This window comes from Arachis hypogaea, chromosome 6 (assembly GCF_003086295.3).
Source record: "Arachis hypogaea cultivar Tifrunner chromosome 6, arahy.Tifrunner.gnm2.J5K5, whole genome shotgun sequence".
Taxonomy (NCBI): domain Eukaryota; kingdom Viridiplantae; phylum Streptophyta; class Magnoliopsida; order Fabales; family Fabaceae; genus Arachis; species Arachis hypogaea.
The window spans coordinates 71,077,754-71,098,915 of NC_092041.1; the positions used below are offsets into that span (position 1 = coordinate 71,077,754).

Genomic DNA, 21,162 nt, shown 5'->3' on the forward strand with positions numbered 1-21,162 from the left:
AGCTGTAGGGTCTTAGACCAAGGAGCAAGGAGGGGGAAAAAATACCGAGGATTTGAAAATTATATTCTTGACCCAAAAAAAGAACATTATATTAAGAAATAAGAACCAAAATATATATATATATATATATATATATATATATATATATATATATATTTTACACGCTATTCTTTGTGTTTGTACTTCGGATGAGTGACATTCCATTCTTCCAAAAGACAAAATACGTTACAGACATTTATGAATGAAGTGTCTTTATACTTATTAATTTGTTTATTTGAGTATCATTACTTGATTATACATACATCATGTAATGTAAGAAAATTGAAAGAAATAATGTTATAAATCTACCAGCGGCTAATTTACTGCGTACATTTTTCACTTTCCACATCCTATCAACTGAGCAGCTAATTAAGTAGATAACTTAAAGTTATTGCAAGCAAATCACCAATCTTCCTTTGTTGGCAGAAAGGAACAATACATCATTCGAGTTGCACTATATAATCTACAGTTCTTCATGAACAACCTTTTGGTCTGGTCTACCTGAACATGCTTTTGATCTGCTTAAGCTCTCTATCCAAACACCATCAGCTATTACTGCATCAGTGTCATTGTTGCGGTGCCATGACCAGTATGCACGTGTTTCGTCTACTATTTTCAACCTTCCATGGCCAAAGCTTGGCTCCCGGTACAACGACAGTGGACTTGGAGGGCTTTTAAAACTATCATCGCCAATCAATCAAATGTATACATAAAGAAAATTACACTTAATAAAGTAGTTAAAGAGGTGTGAAAAATATTTTCTTTAAAAACAAATCTAGCTACTTATTATCATCATCACTTGAAAATAAAAAATTAAAAACCCTAGAAAAGTATGTAACAATAATCTCTTTCCACAATAATATGAAAAATGTTAGGGAGTTAATTTTTTTACATCAAAGTCATTTTTTTTTAAAATTAATTTATTTATGTTAAATTTTAAATTCTAAATTATAAATTCTTAACTCTCAAACTTAAGATCTCAAACTTAAATAATTTTAAATCTTAAGTTGTAAAAAAAATGAAAAATAAAAAAAAATAGATAATATTAACTAATAAAAGATTAGTTATTTTATTTTCTCTTATACTATATGCTATAGGGGGAAAAAACCATCTTACTTCAATGCAAGGCCTTCACGATTTCCTCCATCACCAACTGTCACATATATTGGACCACAGGAATCAGCTTTGTTGTCATAAATTCGAGTCTGCAGGAAGAATCAACAAAACATTTCGTAAAAAAACTATAAATACTTGAATGGAAAAAATTGTAATAAGAAAGAATGACATACAAATCGTTCATAGGCATGAACATGTCCAGCAAAAACCAAGTCAACCCGTGCTTGATAGAGCAAATCCTCCATAACTTTCCTCATACTCTCACCTTCACCTTGGTGTGCCTCATTAGTATTATACCAAGGCGCATGCAACAACACAATCACCCAAGGCGTCTTGCTCCTATCGATGTTAGCCAAATCGTTCTGAAGCCACGTGTACTGCTCTGATTGGGCGTCGAAGTCCGTGTAGGAACCGAGCATGATGACGTGGGTGGAAGCAACCTCGAAAGAGTAGTATAGATTTGAAGTTGATCCGCTTTCTTGAAACGGCATCGCCCACCTTGCGTTGTAAGCTTTGAAGCCGTGAGGGTAGATGATGGGGAAAATCTCCATCTCGTGGTTTCCTTCAGTAACCATCCATGGCCTTTTGCTGGCGTATGGTTGCACCAAACGGCCGAAGGAGTCCCATAGAGGTTGCTGTGTATCGGCGTACGATAAGTCACCTGGTAATAGGAACACGTCGTAGTCGCTACTATCCACGTGTTTTAACGTCGATGCTGTCCATTCCGTTTGTCCCAAGTCCCCTACACATATACGGTAAATTATTCCTCCAACAGATTCGAAAATGTCCAAATCTAATTACTGTTGTTACATTAGTATGACAATGTGCAAAGTAGGATTTATGAAACTAGTCCTCAGCCTTTAATTTCACCAGCGCTCACCTTATGATGACCTCCGGTTCCAGTTTAAAAATTAAAGCAAAAACTATTCCAAAAAGAGTAAAGCTAGGGAACCAAAAGCATATCAGCCAAAACTCAGTCAAATATTTTTGGATGAATTCAAAATTTTTACGAGTTAATATATATGGATGTTTCTTCTACTAAGTATTAGAATGTTTTTTTTTCATATTAAATGGATGTTCTTTTATATATTTTTTGAATTTGTGATTGTTAGAAGTGGATAGATTAATGTGAGAAAAAAGAGGAAGGTTTTTATAAAATTTTTTAAATTTTGAATTTAAAAAATTTAAAATTAATTAATGATTGATATAAATGAATATAGTTTTGTTTAGTTTTTGCCTGTTAAGTTTTTGGTTCTTTATACTTTTCCTTCCAAAAAAGCTATTGGCACACCAAATTGAGCCACCAAAAGTATGATTTAATTTATTTTTAATATGTATTTATATTTCAATATATATTTTATATTAATAATTAATTTTAATGATTAATTTTAGGGAAAAACTCTGCGTACAAGCGATTAGGGCTTGTAAGTATTACAAGCCAATTAAACTCTAATTCCCAAAATTCGCTGCAAGTGCTACGTTCCTTACACGCGCTACATCCCTTCTTCTTCTCCTTCTTTTTCGATCGTTCTTTTCTCCTCCTTTCTCATTGGTTTGTTCTTCGTCGTTGACGTTAGTTCCTCCACATACTGTTACGGCACATTTTCATTGCACCTTCTTCTTCTTCTTGCTGCACGTTCTTCTTCCTCTTCCTCTTCTTCTTCTGCTTTTTTGTTTCTTGCATTCTCTTTCTCCTTCTTCATTTACGTGCTTTTCTCTCTGTTTTCTTTTTTCGTTATTCTCGATTTCTATTGTTTTTTGACATCAAGCTCTGAAATCATTTTTGAAGAAGAAGAAGTAGCAGAAGATGAGGAGGAGAAAGAGAAAGAGTTCTGAATTATGCATGATTTTGGGTGTATTTTTTAAATCCTTTGGGTGTATTTTCTGTAATCTTTTGGGTGTATTTTTATAATCGTTTGGGTGAATTCCTGTAACCGTTTGGGTGTATTTCTGTAATCTCTTGGGTGTATTTTATGTAATCGTTTGGGTGTATTTCTGTAATGCCACTACAACATTTTGGGTCTATGGCCACGGTTTTTTTGGTCACGGTAAAAAACCGTGACCATAGACCCTCTATGATCACGGTTTTTTGGGGTGACCAAAAAAAAAGCTATGGTCACGGTTTTTTTAGAAAGGGTGACCATAGAGTACCTATGGTCACGGTTTTTTAAAAAAGGGTGGCCTAAAAGGGTCTATAGTCACGGTTTTGAGGGGTGACCTAAAGGGATCTATGGTCACGGTTTTTTACAGTGACCAAAAAGGGTCTATGGTCACGGTTTTTCAAAAAAGGGTGACCTAAAAGGGTCTATAGTCACGGTTTTGGGGGGTGGCCTAAAGGGGTCTATGGTCACGGTTTTAGGGGGTGGCCTAAAAGAGTCTATGGTCACGGTTTTGAGGGTGACCTAAAGGGGTCTATAGTCACGGTTTTTTACAGTGACCAAAAAGGGGCTATGGTCACGGTTTTTCAAAAAAGGGTGACCTAAAAGGGTCTATGGTCACGGTTTTGGGGAGTGACCTAAAGGGGTCTATGGTCACGGTTTTAGGGGTGACCTAAAAGGGTCTATGGTCATGGTTTGGGGGGTGGCCTAAAGGGGTCTATTGTCACGGTTTTGGAGGGTGGCCTAAAAGGATCTATGGTCACGGTTTTAGGGGTGACCTAAAGGGGTCTATAGTCACGGTTTTTTACAGTGACAAAAAAGAGGCTATGGTCACGGTTTTTCAAAAAAGGTGACCTAAAAGCGTCTATGGTCACGGTTTTGGGGGGTGACCTAAAGGGGGGTCTATTTTAAATATTAAAATTTTAAATTTAATTTTATTAATAAAAAATTAAGTTGAATATTATTAATTTTAAATTAAAAAAGATTTAAAACTTAATAACATAAAAAATTATTTAATAACTTAATAATGGAAGTGTTATATAATTAAATTTAAGAAATTTCTATTATGAATAAATTATGGTTTATTTATTAAATTGAGTTCTTAGAGTTAGAGATTAATTTATTAGGAATGATTAAATGAATTTTTGTAAATATTTTAGATTTAAGTCAATTAATATTTATGTATAACTTTTATTTTAATTAGTTGTTTTATATAAATTGAAACTAAAATTATGATAAAAAATAATAAAAATTATATAATTTAATTTAGGTAATTAATATTTTGAATTTAATCGTATTTTATAAAATATAATTAATATATTTATTTTATAATTTAAATTAAAAATAATTATTTAAACTCAATAATATCTTGATAAATAAAATTTTATCTGTTCTAAAAATAATTCATATAATATTATATTTAAATTCTAGATTGTTATTCTATCATAAATATTTTATAAAATTATTATATTATTTATATATATATTTAACTTTAACTCTAAAATTCCTAAAAAAAAACCCTAATTCCCCAATCCACATAAATCAAAACACAACGCACGCACACGTTCAAAAAAGGATGGAAACGAGAAACAGGGGGAGCTCGAGGGGGAAGAAGAAGGGAAGGAGAGGGAGAAGAGCGTGCCGGCGTCGCGCCCAGCTCGTCGCCGTGGAGCTGTCACCGCTCTCATCACGGGCCGTCGCTCGTTGTCGCTGCTGGGTTATTCGTCACCGCTACTGCAGACAAGAAGAGAAAGAGAGAAAGCCAGCGCGAGAGAAGAGGAGGAGGGCCGCTGTCTCGCGCCGTCACTGTCACGCCTTGTTGTCGCAGCTATGGAGACCGCCACCGTTGTTGGAATCGCTAACTGAGGAGAAAGGGAGAGCGACGCTGAGAGAGATTGACGGAAGCCAGTGAAGCGCGTGAGAGAAGGGGAGCCGATTTCCGTCACCGCCACCGCACCCAGTCGCCACCGGTGGAGCTCGCTGTCCCTGGAGGTGAATCGGTGTCGCGTCCTTGCTGCCAGGGCCACCAGCGCTACTGCTACTCCTCAAATTCGGCCTCCTTTCCTTTGGGGGTTTCTGCCGCAAATTCCACCCTCAACATCACCATCCTTCTTGTATTCATCATTTCTTTGCTTCATCCAATATTTTCGGTAATCCGCATGTTATTTCTGTTATACTTTCCAATGTTGTTTAAATCATTTGAAAGTTCTAATTTTACTACTTTATTCAGTTGTATGTATTGGTGTTGTTTGATTGGTTGTGTGTCCCTTTGATGATCTTGCTTGGTGTATTGTAGTGTTTTCTGTTTCTTGATTCTCAATGAAAAATGAAAGCTTGACAATTTTCCTTTCTCAATTAGCTGTTAAGGTCTAGTTTGATATGATAAACATAGTTGAATCTGTTTTTACTCTTTGTTGAGTTGTGTTGAGTTGAGTTCAGCTTAATTATGTTATGCTTGGTTGCCAATGATTACGTAGCTGGTTTCAAGTCTGGATAATTAAGGAGGATTTTAGATGAGATTGGAGGAGGATAAGTTATCAGAGAGAAAGTAGCAATAGCACATGTTGAAGAAAAATATGTTGTTCAGATGGTTTTATGTATTTTCTTGGAGTAGAAACAAAATGATAAATTTCCCTCCAGAAAATGTTAATTTTTTGTTACACATATTTCAAAACTGATGCAAGTGTTTTATTTTTTGTTTCTTAATACAGGTATTATGGACATATCTTTGTTAAATGTGCTCTCCAATGGCATATCCTCATTTTTGCATCCATCATTTTCAGAATTGACCAAAAAAAAGTTGTATCAAATTTAACATGTATGGATTTCAGAATGTGTTTTATTAATTCATTGTACTAAAGTTGAACATAAAGATATATCTGTAAAAAGGCAGAAACCACAGAACACCAAAAGGCTGCCTTCATACTATATATCTTATAGTTTTGTGTTTAACCAATTACGCTCAGGCTAGAGAAGTATAAATATCAAATTTGTTTGTATAGGTGCTTGAGGATGACCTTAGATATTGGCAAGTGATGTCATCTGCACTCTCAGTTGGTTGGCTTGATATTGTGGTTAGTAAAAAGCTAATGTATTTCTTTCATTTTCTTCTTCACATATATTGTTTCCTTGTAAATAAATACTGCATGTTGAAGTTGGCTTTTGTGTACAGGTGAAAATGCTGCGGTTGCATGGATCTTATCAACTAGATCAGCTTAGTAATCGTGAGGTTGGCATCAAATCATGAACATAATATTATATATGATTACTTGTATTGGTTGTATATAGGGATGTGTCTTTTAGATATATGCAGAGAGATTGAAAATCATTGTTTTGTTTGTGTACTTTTTTATCCTATCCTTTTTATATTATGGATCTGTTAGCCTTGTAATATCTTAATAATGTTTCTTCTTTTACAACCCCCCAATAAATAAAAATCCTGGAATTGTTTTATATGAAGCTGATGCTGTTGCTACTATATCACATATTTATTACTGTATCTCATTTTCTGCCATCATCTGATTACTCAGTTAGAGAATGGGCTTGTGGAGGCAGTTGCTGTTCTTATTTCCAAAATGCTCCGCCTATGTCATGAATCTACCAATGGAAAATTAGGTGAACTCTTTAAATCCAAGCCTGACTTCATCAAGGTATATTCCAATGCTGCTATAGAGAACTACTTTTATGTTTGCTTTTAGACACATTTATTCTTGTGATCTTTGTAATTCCATTTTAGGACTTGTAGATATATGCTTGAACATGATAGTTATGGATGCCACACAATGTGTTCCTTACCTAGAATGTCAACATGAAACACTTACTTAGTTATTAAGTTTTAAAAAATAAAGCTATAGTAGGATGACACAAATTCTCACATTTAAATTCCAATAGAAATTTTTTTTTGTTGAATTTGTATCTCAATGGGAGCTATAACTAGGTAGGCTTTTATCATTCACTTTCTAGCTTCGACCTTTTTCTTTGGAATGAGGGTTAGAAATGGCTTGCTAAGCAACAATGGGTTTGTAGGGAAAAAAACTTGGGTTTAGTTCACAGTTAATGCATTGTCATAATTAGTTGCCACCGAAGAGATTTCATTAATTTGTTAAATACTTCCTCCATTAAGATTTTGTGGTTATTTGTAAGGAACTAAGGATTTCATATTATATTCATGAGCAAAAATTATTTTAGGTAATTTTATTTGTTGAATTGGAAACTCATGTATGTTAAGCTGATTTTGTTTGATTTTTAATGTTATAGGTAAAGTTTGCAATCCAATACATGCGAAGAGCAATTCTAAAGCTTTTGGGTTGCACTGAAGAAAATCTAGAAGAAGGGAAAGGGTGCTGCCTAATTGTTCTATTCTCATACTTGGATTTTGGATGAGATGGAATGAGTCTTATAATGACTTTAGTTATCTACATGTAATATTTTGATGTCTTGTGTACTTTTTGAAACGAGATTTTACGTGTTATTACATGAAATCGATATTTACACTATTTTTATTTGTGTTGTTTGGACTAAACATATCTAGATTATAATAAAATTTTTATGATTTAGATTTCTTGAATTTCTTATTTTTAGATTTATTTGGTGATTATGATCATTTTGGGATGTGATTATGTTTTAAAAAAAATTAAATCGTATAAAACAAAACAGGCTATGGTCACGGTGAAAACCGTGACCATAGATAACGTTATAGTCACGGTTTTAAAGAGGGGTGACCATAGACAAGGCTATGGTCACGGTTTTAAGGAGGGGTGACCATAGAGGCTATGGCCACGGTGAAAAACCGTGACCATAGATAGGGCTATGGTCACGGTTTTAAGGAGGGGGTGACCATAGAGTCTATGGTCACGGTGAAAACCGTGACTATAGATAGGCTATGGTCACGGTTTTAAGGAGAGGGTGACCATATAGGCTATGGCCACGGTGAAAAACCGTGACCATAGATAAGGCTATAGTCACGGTTTTAGGTGGGGTGACCATAGAGGCTATAGCCACGGTGAAAAACCGTGACCATAGATAAGACTATGGTCACGGTTTTAAAGAAGGGTGACCATAGAAGCTATGGTCACGGTGAAAACCGTGACCATAGATAAGGCTATGGTCACGGTTTTCAAGAGGGGTGACCATAGAGGCTATGGTCACGGTGAAAACCGTGACAATAGATAAGGCTATGGTCACGGTTTTTACACGTGACCATAGATTAATCTATGGTCACGATAAAAAACGTGGCCTAAAGTGTCAGATTTTGAAAATTGAAACCGTGACCATAAAAACCGTGACCATAGATAAAAAAACCGTGACCATAGACCTATGGCCACGAGAGAATAGACCACGGTAAAAAACCGTGACCATAGGTCCAAAACCGTGACCATAGATTTATGGTCACCCTTTTTCCTAGCTATGGTCACGGTTTTTTACCGTGACCATAGACCTTTTTTTTTGTAGTGTGCTTGTCAGTTTTTCTGAAATGAAAAATACACCCATAGATATCAGTAAGATACACCCCATAGATATGAGTCAGATACACCCATAGATATCAGTCAGATATCACTCAAATACACCCAAATGATTACAGAAATGCACCCAAAGGATTACAGAAAATACACCCAAATGGTTACAAGAATTCACCCAAACGATTATAGGAATACACCCAAAGGGTTACAGAAAATACACCCAAAGGATTTTAAAAAATACACCCAAAATTCGTTGAAGTACATCTTATGCATAATTCAGAACTCTTTCTCTTTCTCCTCCTCATCTTCTGCTGCTTCTTCTTCTTCAAAAACGATTTTACCATGAAAAATCGAAAAAAAAGAGAAAACAGAGAGAAAAGACGTAAATGAAGAAGAAGAAGAAGAAGAAGAGGAAAACGAGGAAGAAGAACGTGCAGAAACGAAAGAAAAGGAGAAGAAGAAGAGTAAGAGGAAGAAGAACGTGCAGCAAGAAGAAGAAGAAGAATTTCAGAAACCATGAAAATCGAAAAAAAAAACGAAGAAGAGGAAGAGGAAGAGGAAGAGGAAGAGGAAGAAGACGAAGATGAAGACGAAGAAGAAGAAGAAGAGAAGAAGAAGAAGAAGACGAAGAGGAACCGTTTGAGTGGGGCGCGTGTAGTTACGCTCCATTCAAAATGAGTTAATGCGCGTATTAATGAAGTTTGGGTTGATAACTTGTAAAACTTGTACGACTTTTTTACTTGTATGTGTAGCAGGCCCTTAATTTTAATATATATGTAAGGTAGTCCAAATTATTCTTAGTGAATATACTCGTCAATACCACGCACATACCTAATAGCGTCACAAACATCCTCTTTCTTTATAGAACGACACACATCTATGCAAAATTTTAATTTTTTTAGGATTAACCGCTAATTTGATAAACCGTTGATAAAAATGTTATGGACAAACAGTTTTTGAAAGATTTAAAAAGTGATAAAAAATAATCAATAAATATTATATTTTTTAAATGACAAAAAACTTTTGTATTTAACAAATAACTTGTCTATTGAATCAAATTTTGTGGCAAAAATTTAAAAAGTGCAAAAAATATTAAGCAAAATAGTTGATCTCTAAATATTTTTTATTTAAAAAAAAATGTGTTCATTTAGAATTATTTTTTTTAAATTTACTTTTTACAAAATTATTAAATTTTAAAGATAAATATATTTTTTTAAATTATAATTACAAAATTTTCTATCAAAATCTTATCTCTAAAGTCTTTTTTTTAAATATATATTTAATATTTAATTCTTTTATTTTCTCACGTTTTTAAATCTTTTGAAAATTTATTTGGTCGTTAGCATCTTTTGAAATTTTTTTTGTCAGCAATACATGTGAACTTTCAGCTACTATTTTGATAATTCATTTATTTTAATTTCTTATTATTAAAATCACCAATAAATACTATTAGAGGATACAGCAAAAATGGTGAGATAGATGGTTATGGTGACAAAAAGTTCTTGAGTTTGAGGTAAAAATTTGTTATTTAAAGTGGATGATTTTTTCATGAAAAGGGATTTTATCATTTTTATTTTGATAATACAATTTTTTTTATAAATTTATACAAATATACAATACAAATAATTCTGAGTAGAGTGATATTATTATTTTTTTATTCGACTAAATGATTGATTAAGGATATAATTGTCTATATAACAAAAGTTTTGGTCCTTCTTTAATTTTCATTTGAATAGGGTTTTTTAATAATTTCAATATAATTAAATTTTTTATTAATAAACTTTATTCATGGTCCTTAGTGTTAATTTAGTCTTCATTAAACCATTCTGATAATAATTAAAGTGAAATAAAGTAGTATAATGAGGAAAAGAAATTATATGATGGGATTAAGTTCCCTGTACTGAAATTGGAATTAAAGCAGCAGTTAAGTATGATTATCTATTGATGAAAAAATGATACATCGTTAAATGTTTTTCATTATACGACGAAAGTCATAATTCTTGTTAATTAAATAAATTTTAATTTTTAGTTTGTTATATTTTATATTAACAATTTAAATTTAAAAAAAATAACTTGCTAATGAAGTTAATTACCAAAAACGTCCAAATTTTTAATACACAGACAAAAATATTTTTTACTTTTTTTAACGATAAAAATATCCTCAAAATATTTTAGAATTTGATAAAATTATCCAACGTTAAATATATTTTTAAAATCATTCTCAAAAATTGTTTTAGAATTTAGATTTTGATCCCATTTTTTTAAGTACGATTAAAAAGATGAGATAGATTTATCCTTAAAATTTAGTAATTTTATATTTAATATTTTTTTGAGATTTTTTTCTATCAATAACCAAAAATATTAAAAAATATAGAAATTGAATTTTTTTATCCAGTTTTTTGTATTATCTAGTTTCTAAATAATTATTTAAATATTTTTATAAAATTTTAAATTAAATGTATAAGTAATTTATTAAATACAAAAATTGTTTGTTATTTATAAAATATATTATTATTTTTAGTTATTTTATCGCATTTTATAATGTTAAAAATATTTGTCATTATCAAAAGTAAAAATTATTTTTGTCAACGTTTCAAAAATTGGGTATAATTTTGATAATTTTGACATTATAAAATAAAGGTCCAAAACTTATTATTTGTTACTTCTATTGGTGGATCATTTTCTTAAAACAATTATGCTAGATGATGTTGGAGCATAAACTATAAAAAAAAATATTCAATTTGGTCTTTTGAAATTATATTTGAGCCTCAATTTAATTTTGATATTTTAATTTCCTCAATTTAATTTTTAAATTTTTTAATTGATTCTATAATAAATGAAAATTACCGCAAAATTAATGTGATTAAAATTTAAAAAATTTAAAAATTTAATTGAAGTAATTAAAATTTTAAAAATAAATTAAAGTTCGAGTATAATTTTAAATACCAAACTGAATATTTTTTTTAATTTTATGCTTGTGTTGTTAATTGAAGTAGTTTAGTATAGTTTATATTATTATATATGCTATATTATGTATTAGTCACATATTACTCATGTCATCAAGACTTCTCCCGCTCCACTAAGTCTATGGGGGCATAATTGTATAATGAAAAATTACTGGTAAATAATAAAAATATTAAACAATGTAAATAATAAATATATTGAATGTTTATTTTATTAGTATACGGATGATTATTTTAATATTAAAATTTAAAAAATTAATTTAAAAATATAATATATTTTAATTTAATTAATGGTTATTTATATTATTTAACAAAATCATTGTCTCCTAATATTTTCCTTGTATAATTAACTTATATAGCCCCATTTGCTAAACAAGCTGATGAGTTGTTTAGATATATTTATAATATATTTTGTATTTATTTTATTCTAAACTCTTAGCTTTAAAGAGTAAGAAAAACATGCTTGTTTTGGTCACCATGATAAATTCTTGACTTTTTTTATATTATAATAAGACTATTAACCTTACTAAGATTGTGACTTAGACGTTATGTTATTCGAACAATATATAAAAAAAATATTTATCAAACTAATTTTAGTAGCTAATTTTATATGTGTTTTACATTCTTTATTTTTTTCTGTATCCGATTGAAAGTAGGTAAATTGAAAAAAAACGAGAACCAATTACAAAAAAAATTGTTTAAAAAGTCAGTAAAATTGATTAAAAAATAAAAACCGATTAAATCAATTTAATTTTTTTATTAAAAAACCGATTAAAAATCAATTTTTTAAATTACTTTTTAAATATATAATATATAGAAGTATATTATTTTATTATATTTAATCTAACTCTAACTCCAACTAAACTTTTAAAATAACAAACACCGACGGTCACCCTAATTCCTAACCCTTTCAGGCTTTCACTTTCAAGAGTTCCTAGGGCCAGCCCCTACTCATTCCCATTTTCTGCCACGACATTTAGCACGTCTCACGTGCCTAAAGTTTAACTAGCATATTACATATACATCAAAATTAATTATTAATATAAAATATATATTTATATATAAATATATTAATAATTATTTTTAATAAATAATTTTATTATAAAAATAATATTTTTTTTAAATAAATATTATAATAAATCATATTTAATAAATTTTAAATATTTTATTTTTTATTTTAATTATTTTATTTTTTATTTTTTAAAATAAATAAAATAATTTAAACACCATAATAAAAAACATTATAGAATTCACTTTTTTTTATATTTTTTGAACAATTCTTTGTTTAGTTTGGTAATATAAGTTTGGCAACAGAGCCTGATAATGAGTAGCGTACACTCCACCACCACACACCCGTTAACCACCTTATCTGCTGTTTCCTTCCAGCTCAAAGCACTCATCAACAACGTAACTACAACTACTTCTATAACTAACTTTACTCCATCGTGGTCAGATGCAAAAGGGTATCAATCAAAATGTACCCTTACCAAACCATATGCCAAATTACCAAAGCTTGGTAAAGAAATTAAACCAAAATCAAAATGAAACATACCTACGATGACGAATTCGATGGGCAACTTGGGCGGTGGAGTCTTGAATGAGAACTCGGGTCCGGAGCCTCCACAGCGGTAGAAGTAAGTGGTGCTGGGCTCAAGTGGCCCTATCACGGCGTTGTGGATCCTGCCGGAGTTATAGAAAAAATACTGGTACGAAGTATGTTTTCCGGTAGCTTTTTTGGAATATTCTCCTGACTTTGTTCCGTACTCTACCACAGATTTTGTGTGTTTTCCTTCTGTAATCCATGACACCCTCATCTTGTCTCTTCCCACCAACGAAATGTGCACCTTTAAGAATTTACAAACATTTTCAAATCATAATATTCTATGGAAATATTTAAACATTAGAAAATGTCGAAGAAGCTAATTAACATGGCACAGTAAACATTGCACTCACCATTTAACGTAAATATATATATAAAATTTTTGAAAACAAGAACATTCCAAATTCAATTCAAAAAAATATTTAAAATTTAAACTCAACAGAAACAAAAACTCATTTTAAGGGAGCTTCATACGGAACTTATTTGACAAACTATTATAATATTAATTAAAATTGACTGCTATAATATCGATTTTATACTATCAGTCTGTACATATTTTCGTATAAGTAGAATATTGTTAAAATTAAAATTATATATTATGCAGATATAAATATTTTTGCAACGAACGAACCTGCTGAGGTTCGGACTCAGATAATTGATGAGGAGTGATGATGGTTGGACGAGCAGGGAGGCGAACGAAACCACTAATATCATGAGATAGAAGGGGTTGAGGGAACAAGAGAAAGCATAATAAGGTGTGTATGAGGAGTGGGAACGTAGCAATAGACTTTAAACATTTCGACATGATGTTAATATTGTTGTTATTATAGCATGGATTATTTATTGATAATGATAATTTCTTCAATTTGTAGCTGCAGCAAGTAGTAAAGGATAGCTTCTTGAACGTAGTGATGGAGGAAGAACAGCCATTCTTGTTATATAATGGGATTGCGGAAACAGAGGACGAGAAAGAATACATTTAATTAAAATAACAATTTGTATGGGTTGACTATATGGAAGGGAGGTTGTGCTTCAATGGCTTAAGGCAAGATCCGTGTAAAGATTAACTGTATTATGTTATTAGGTAGTACCACATGACGATGGAATCATGGAATCAATCTTATTCCTTTGACACGGGAAGCATACGTTGAGCAGAAGTGATTTATTAGTTTATTTGTCTTTGTTTAACCAATTGTTTTGGCTTTGGTTTTGTTCTTAACTTAAACACTACAAATTTAAACGAAAATGGTTAGTAATAAAAAAATTAATTAAAAATAGATAAAATTTATTTTATTTAATATTATTAATTATTATTAAAATTAATGAACATTAAGTAAAATAAATTTAGACTTTTTTTTTAAGTTTCTTAACACATCGAGAACAAGAAAAAAAGAGTACAAGCTAACGAGAAATTAACCCTCACCGATGCTTTGGCTCCTTCTACAAGTTAAGGACTATTATCAAAATTGATATTGCACTACAAGATAAATGGTAAATTGCAGCGAAAAATTGTTGGCAATTTCTTGAACAGCTGCCAATCGATGGAATAGTGGCAATTTCGGTAGTGAACACATGTTCCGTTGAAAACTGATGAAAATAGCGGCGGTTTAATTTTTAAACTGCTGCGAATAAGATTTTGCAAGAGTTTATTAAAATTTTTGGCAAAAACATAAATAGTCATTTTTCATGTTCTCGCGTGAATCCTACGGGACCAAAGGTGTCAATCACCATCTCTGAGATACTCCGTCGCCGTGACTCTTTCCTCCGTCAGTTCCAGTCGTTACCTCCGCGTTGTCGTTCTTCACCGTCATTGGACTGCTCCCTTCGCCGTGTAGCTCCTGCGCGCGAAAGGAAAGTGGAAGGGGTTGTCCAAGTCTTCTCACTCCGCTGTGCACGTCTGTGTCATCAGTGTCCTTCCTATCCGTCCGTCCTGGTGTCAGCGTCAGCATCTTCCCTCCTATTGTGCGCTGCTCGATCGCTATCTCTCTCCTCTCTTTGGTTCGTTCTTCTCCCTTCTCCTTTTGTCCCAGATCTGCTAGTGATGAATTAACTGCATTGGTGGTTCTCATGTATATAACTAGGCATAAATACAATTGTTGTAAAACTGTACAAAATGATTATGAATGAATAATATTCTCTGCTTTACTCTTAATTTATAATTCATCTTCTGTCTGCTGAAAATGTACTAGTTCGTGATAAAATTTCCTTTTATTCTTTCATTTCATTTTAAATAATTCATAGTTACTAAAAACCTTTATACTAGATGTCAATAACTTACTCTGTAGTAGCATTTTTTTCAATTTCATTCATAGGACTTCATAAATTCTTAAGGGAAGATATTAAAGTTTAATGTGAAGTATCATACCAGTTTTGATGGTATCTTTTCTTAGCTATCAATTACTTTTACTAAAGGAAATCTCGTGCCTACCTCTGGTTTGGTAGTAGATATTGTTGGGATTGGTGATTCATTAATGTCTTAAATTTGTCGTTAAAAAAACTATAATTGAGCTAATAAGGATTGTAGAAGATCAGGATTGGTTTAAAGGCTTAGATGAGAAATGGAAGGTAACAATAAATTTTCTATTTCTTAACTTGTTGTGCAAATTTATTCTTTATAAGGCAAAATTTTTGTTTTTTAAGCTTATTGTAGTGTGAAATAATGATTCTGCAATCATGAAGAAACATTTCTGAGTGCCTCTATTCTAGAATTAAATCTCTTGAAAGTATAGTTTTATGTTCCACTTACAAAATTCCAAGTATATCTACACAGGAACTGTGAGGGAAAAATGGATCCTAAAGGTGACATATGGGCGATTCCATATAGATGGGTGACGGAGGAAAAATGTCGGTAAAAATTTTCACAAAAATATTGTGTTGCAAGTATAATTCTAAACCGACAATTAAACCTCAATCAATATTGAAATTATTTGTCACTCAAGCAAACCCAATAAAATTAACCGAAGTATTAAACCTCGGTCGTCTCTCAAGGAATTATAGAAAAGTGTACTTATAATTGGTTATGAAAAAGTATTTTTGGGGTTTTTGTGATAAGAGACAAGTAATATAAATAACAAGGAAATAAAATAACAACTAAGAAAAGTCCTAGCAAGGATTGAGAATTGGAATTCCTATACTCGTTATCATTATCAATTGTGATGGTAATTGCCTTTTGCTTGCACTTAGTTAACCTCTAATAATGAAGGAAAGTCAAGTGAGCAAAATCAACTTAAGTTCACAAGTCCTAATCAATGATTAGATTTAGTGATGTCTAAACTAACTAGCAATTTTTAATCACCAATCAACAAAAGAATTTTGATAACTTAAGAGTCTCTAATTGATCAATCCAAGTTAAGATCATAAAAATCTAATTTAAAATCCAACCAAGCATTTTATCAAAAACTTGGGAGGTATAAAATAAAAACAAAGAAAACTAACAAGACATAGCAAAACCTAAGACTAACCAAAGCCAAGAAATAACAATAACAAGGCGATTGAACAATAAGAAACGTGAAACATAAATTGCATTAATGAAAGTTGAGAGTAACACATGAGTTCATAAACTAAATTAGCAAAATAAAGGAATCAATAGGAGAAGTAGATAACTAAAGTGTTAGAACAAATAAGACTAAAAATCCTAAAAACCTAGAGAGAGGAGAGAGCCTCTCTCTCTCTAGAAAATTACATCTAAATCTAAAGTGTATGAATGAAGTGTGAATGATTGATTCTCTTTTCCAGCTCCACTCTATAGCCTCTAATATGTATTTTCAGGCAAACTGGGTCAAAAGTAGCCCAGAAATTGCCCCCAACGTTTTCTACAATTGCAGCACGTGACGCTCTGCCACGTGTACGCATCGCCCACGCGTACGCGTTGCTTGAACTCGGCACTGTTCACGCGTAGGTGTCAGCCACGCATGCGCGTTGTATGAATGCTGCACCAGTCACGCGTACGCGTCGTCCACGCGTATGCGTCGCTTCCAGCTTCTCAAAACAACACTTTCTTGTGTTCCTTCCACTTTTGCATGCTTCCTTTCCATCTTTTAAGTCATTCCTGCCCTATAAAACGTGAAAACACTTAACACACATATCACGACATCGAATGGTAATAAAGGAGAGTTAAAAATTAGCAAATTTAAGGCCAAAAAAGCATGTTTTCAATCATAGCGCAAAATTAGGAAGGAGAATGTAAAACATGCGAATTTTAAGAATAAGTGTGAGAATAATGGATAAAATTCACTCATTTCAGTACAAAAATAACCATAAAATAGTGGCTCATCAATAGGGCTACATGATAATAGCGTACAAGACAAATGAATTTCAAAAACATACGTTGGCTCCTATAGAGGTGAGTTATCTTTTAATAAACCTGGTAAAACTCTTGCAAGGCATTTATGGGTTATACAAACTTCAGTTACAACACTGGTAAGATCTGTGGCGGCCTAATCTTAAAGGGATAAATTTGCTTTGGTAATTTTAAAAATTTCTTTTTTAATTTCTATAAGTTTTTCCTTGATTTGGAATGAGTAAGCAAATGAGGATTAATGGAAGTTAATTTATTTAAGGATGGATCACTCTTGTCTGCTTTATGGTGTCAAATATGTTTTAGTAGGCAATGGGATTGATTGGCTTTTATTAATAGAAATAAATAAAGATGCATTATTTATTTATTTTTTTAATTTATATTTTTTTAAAGAAAAAGAAAAAGAACTTGCCTTCTCTTCAGTTTTTGTGAGGGTAAATTGTCTGTTTCTCCCCTAAAGAAGTATGTGCAGTTGCACTTCTCATGTATCGATGTTGATCAAGATTCTTTGATTCATGGATCCTTTTGAAAGGTTAATAGTCATGTACCAGAAGTAGAAAGAATGAAAGATGATTCCTTGCCAATAATTTAGTCTTTTCCGTGGGACAGGTATTGTCTCTTGAAGCAAATATTGATGAGTGAAAGGATCGATGCCAGAAGCTATTCAAAGAATGTAAGAAGTTTATGTAAGTTCTTTATGGTATTCCTATATTGGGTCTACTATTGCATTAATCAATCATTATCATTGTTATACAAAAATTGTCTACTCGAGATTTCAAAGCTATAACTTTATACAAGAGTGGTTTTTCTTTTTATTTTGCATATAAAGAAAAAATATGAGATTTTTCTCCTCTACTCATGAGAGTTCAATTGAATTTCTATCAATCATATGCAAAAAAATTAAATATTTTGTTGCATTTGTGGGTGTATGATCTTGGTGTTTTATTTTAATAATTCTTTTTGAGCAAATTTCTTATCATACTCTCAATTATCCTTGCTAATCTCTTTGTGAATAAATATGCATATATGTAATATGGATTTTGTAATTGTAAATTTAGTTAATGATGTATCAACTCTATTTATCTATAGTGACATCGATTTTAAGAAAATTTAACTTGGCTTTTGATTTTAAGTCTTTTATGCAGTTTAATTTAGTAAACAGCTAGATCGTTCAGAATAATGACTTGTTGTATGGTTTTTTAAGTGAAAACTTACTACCGAATGATTATGGTATCTAAAATACATGGTTTAGCCCATCAGACTATTTTGGAATTGCAAATTAAAAAGTCGTTGATTTTTTATCTGTATCTCCTCAGGATAGCTTTGGGGGAAGCATATAATGGAGAAATTGGCTTTGTTGATTCGTTAGAAATATTTGGCGGTGGTCTGGATGACTGATGAGCGGATAATTTATATGTTTTTTGGCATTGTTTTTAGGTAGTTTTTAGTATGATCTAGTTATTTTTAGGGATGTTTTCATTAGTTTTTACGCTAAATTCACATTTCTGGACTTTACTATGAGTTTGTGTGTTTTTCTATGATTTCAGATATTTTCTGGCTGAAATTGAGGGACCTGAGCAAAACTCTGATAGGAGGCTAACAAAGGACTGCTGATGCTATTGGAATCTGACCTCCCTGCACTCGAAATGGATTTTTTGGAGCTACAGAACTCCAAATGGCGCGCTCTCAACGGCGTTAGAAAGTAGACATCCAGAGCTTTCTAGCAATATATAATAGTTCATACTTTATTCATGATTAGATGACGTAAACTGGCGCTCAACGCCAGTTCCATGTTGCTGTCTGGAGTCAAACGCCAGAAACACGTCACGAACCGGAGTTGAACGCCCAAAACACGTTACAACTTGGCGTTCAACTCCAAAAGAAGTCTCAGCTCGTGGATAGATCAAGCTCAGCCCAAACATACACTAAGTGGGCCCTGGAAGTGGATTTATGCATCAATTACTTATTCCTGTAAACCCTAGTAGCTAGTCTAGTATAAATAGGATAGTTTACTATTGTATTAGACATCTTGGGACGTTTAGTTCTCAGATCATGGGGGCTGGCCATTCGGCCATGCGTGGACATTCCACTTATGTATTTTCAATGGTGGAGTTTCTACACACCATAGATTAAGGGTGTAGAGCTCTGCTGTGCCTCAAGTTTCAATGCAATTACTATTATTTTCTATCCAATTTGATTTATTCCTGTTCTAAGATATTCGTTGCACTTCAACTTGATGAATGTGATGATCCGTGATACTCATCATCATTCTCACCTATGAACGCACGTGACTGACAACCACTTCCGTTCTACCTTAGACCGGGCGCATATCTCTTGGATTCCTTTATCAGAATCTTCGTGGTATAAGCTAGAATTGATGGCGGCATTCATGGGGATCCGGAAAGTCTAACCTTGTTTGTGGTATTTCGAGTAGGATTCCGGGATTAAATGATTATGACGAGCTTCAAACTCCTGAAGGCTGGGCGTTAGTGACAGACGCAAAAGAATCACTGGATTCTATTCCAACCTGATTGAGAACCGATAGATGATTAGCCGTGCTGTGACAGAGCATTTGGACCATTTTTACTGAGAGGATGGGATGTAGCCATTGACAACGGTGATGCCCTACATACAGCTTTCCATGGAAAGGAGTAAAAAGGATTGGATGAAAGCAGTAGGAAAGCAGAGATTCAATAGGGACAAGCATCTCCACACACTTGTCTGAAATTCCCACCATTGAATTACATGAGTAACTCTATCTTTATTTTCTGTTTTTTATTATTCTTATTTAAAATCAATAATCTCTTAAATTAGTTAAATCCACCTGACTGGGATTTACAAGATGACCATAGCTTGCTTCATACCAACAATCTCCGTAGGATCGACCCTTACTCACGTAAGGTATTACTTGGACGACCCAGTGCACTTGCTGGTTAGTTGTGCGGAGTTGTGACTAAGTGTAATTCACGTGTGAGAGCTACCAAATTATTGGAGCCATTGTTGATGATCACAAATCCGTGCACCAAGTTTTTGGCGCCGTTGCCGGGGATTGTTCGAGTATGGACAACTGACGATTCATCTTGTTGCTCAGATTAGGTAATTTTCTTTTCAAAAAGTTTTCAAAAATTTTTCAAAATTTTTCTTTGTTTTTCATTTTTCCAAAAAAATTATTTTCGAAATTTTTTTTAATTATTCTGTGGCTTCAAAACTTTCAAGAATGAATTCTAGAGTTTCACGGTAACATGTTGAATCCTAGATGGCTGCAAAGCCATATTCAAACTCCTTTGGAATTGGTCTTCAACTAATCACCACAATGCATGTAATTTCATCCTAAAGCTGACTGGCTATTAAGCCATGTCAAACCCTTTGATTGGAGCTTCGGGCTAATATTGAAAGATTCCTGGAATTCGTCTTAAAGACTTTGAATTTCTTATTTTCTTTTTCCATATATTTTTCGAAAAAATATAATAAAAATACAAAAAAAAATAGAAAATCATAAATACAAAAAATATTTTGTGTTTCTTGTTTGAGTCTTGAGTCAATTTTTAAGTTTGGGTATCAATTGCATGTTTTAAAAAAAATTTTTATGCATTTTCCGAAAATTCATGTATTCATGGTGTTCTTCATGATCTTCAAGTTGTTCTTGGTAAGTCTTCTTGTTTGATCTTGATGTTTTCTTGTTTTGTATCTTTTGTTGTTTTTCATATGCATTTTTCGTTTGTTAGAGTCCATGCATTAAAGATTTCTAAGTTTGGTGTCTTGCATGTTTTCTTTGCATAAAAAATTTTTCAAAATTATGTTCTTGATGTTC

At 32.2% G+C, this 21,162-nt stretch overlaps 2 protein-coding genes and 1 long non-coding RNA gene across 5 annotated transcripts; 2 read left to right on the forward strand and 1 right to left on the reverse strand.

Moving 5' to 3' along the window:
* Positions 1-234: 234 nt before the first annotated feature.
* LOC112696685 (purple acid phosphatase 22) lies at positions 235-14,059 on the reverse strand. Its single transcript, XM_025749513.3, has 5 exons — positions 13,686-14,059; positions 13,007-13,298; positions 1,329-1,897; positions 1,156-1,244; positions 235-719 (listed from the first exon to the last, which is right to left on the reverse strand). The coding sequence occupies exons 1-5, from the start codon at positions 14,031-14,033 to the stop codon at positions 503-505; spliced, it is 1,515 nt and encodes a 504-aa protein (XP_025605298.1). The 5' UTR covers positions 14,034-14,059; the 3' UTR covers positions 235-502.
* On the forward strand, positions 2,945-7,599 carry LOC112696686 (nuclear pore complex protein NUP85). 3 transcript variants are annotated; one of them, XM_025749514.3, is made up of 6 exons: positions 2,945-5,182; positions 5,744-5,850; positions 6,035-6,106; positions 6,205-6,261; positions 6,563-6,682; positions 7,290-7,599. In XM_025749514.3, the coding sequence occupies exons 3-6, from the start codon at positions 6,068-6,070 to the stop codon at positions 7,413-7,415; spliced, it is 342 nt and encodes a 113-aa protein (XP_025605299.1). In that variant the 5' UTR covers positions 2,945-5,182; positions 5,744-5,850; positions 6,035-6,067; the 3' UTR covers positions 7,416-7,599. The 3 variants fall into 3 exon arrangements, with proteins under 3 accessions (XP_025605299.1, XP_025605300.1, XP_029143372.1); XM_025749515.3 differs by lacking the exon at positions 5,744-5,850 and having other exon boundaries at positions 4,544-5,182; XM_029287539.2 differs by lacking the exon at positions 2,945-5,182 and having other exon boundaries at positions 5,715-5,850.
* On the forward strand, positions 12,784-14,242 carry LOC112696687 (uncharacterized). Its single transcript, XR_003150842.3, has 3 exons — positions 12,784-13,160; positions 13,659-13,809; positions 13,927-14,242. It is a non-coding gene; the product is annotated as an uncharacterized lncRNA (long non-coding RNA).
* The last annotated feature ends 6,920 nt before the right edge of the window (positions 14,243-21,162 follow it).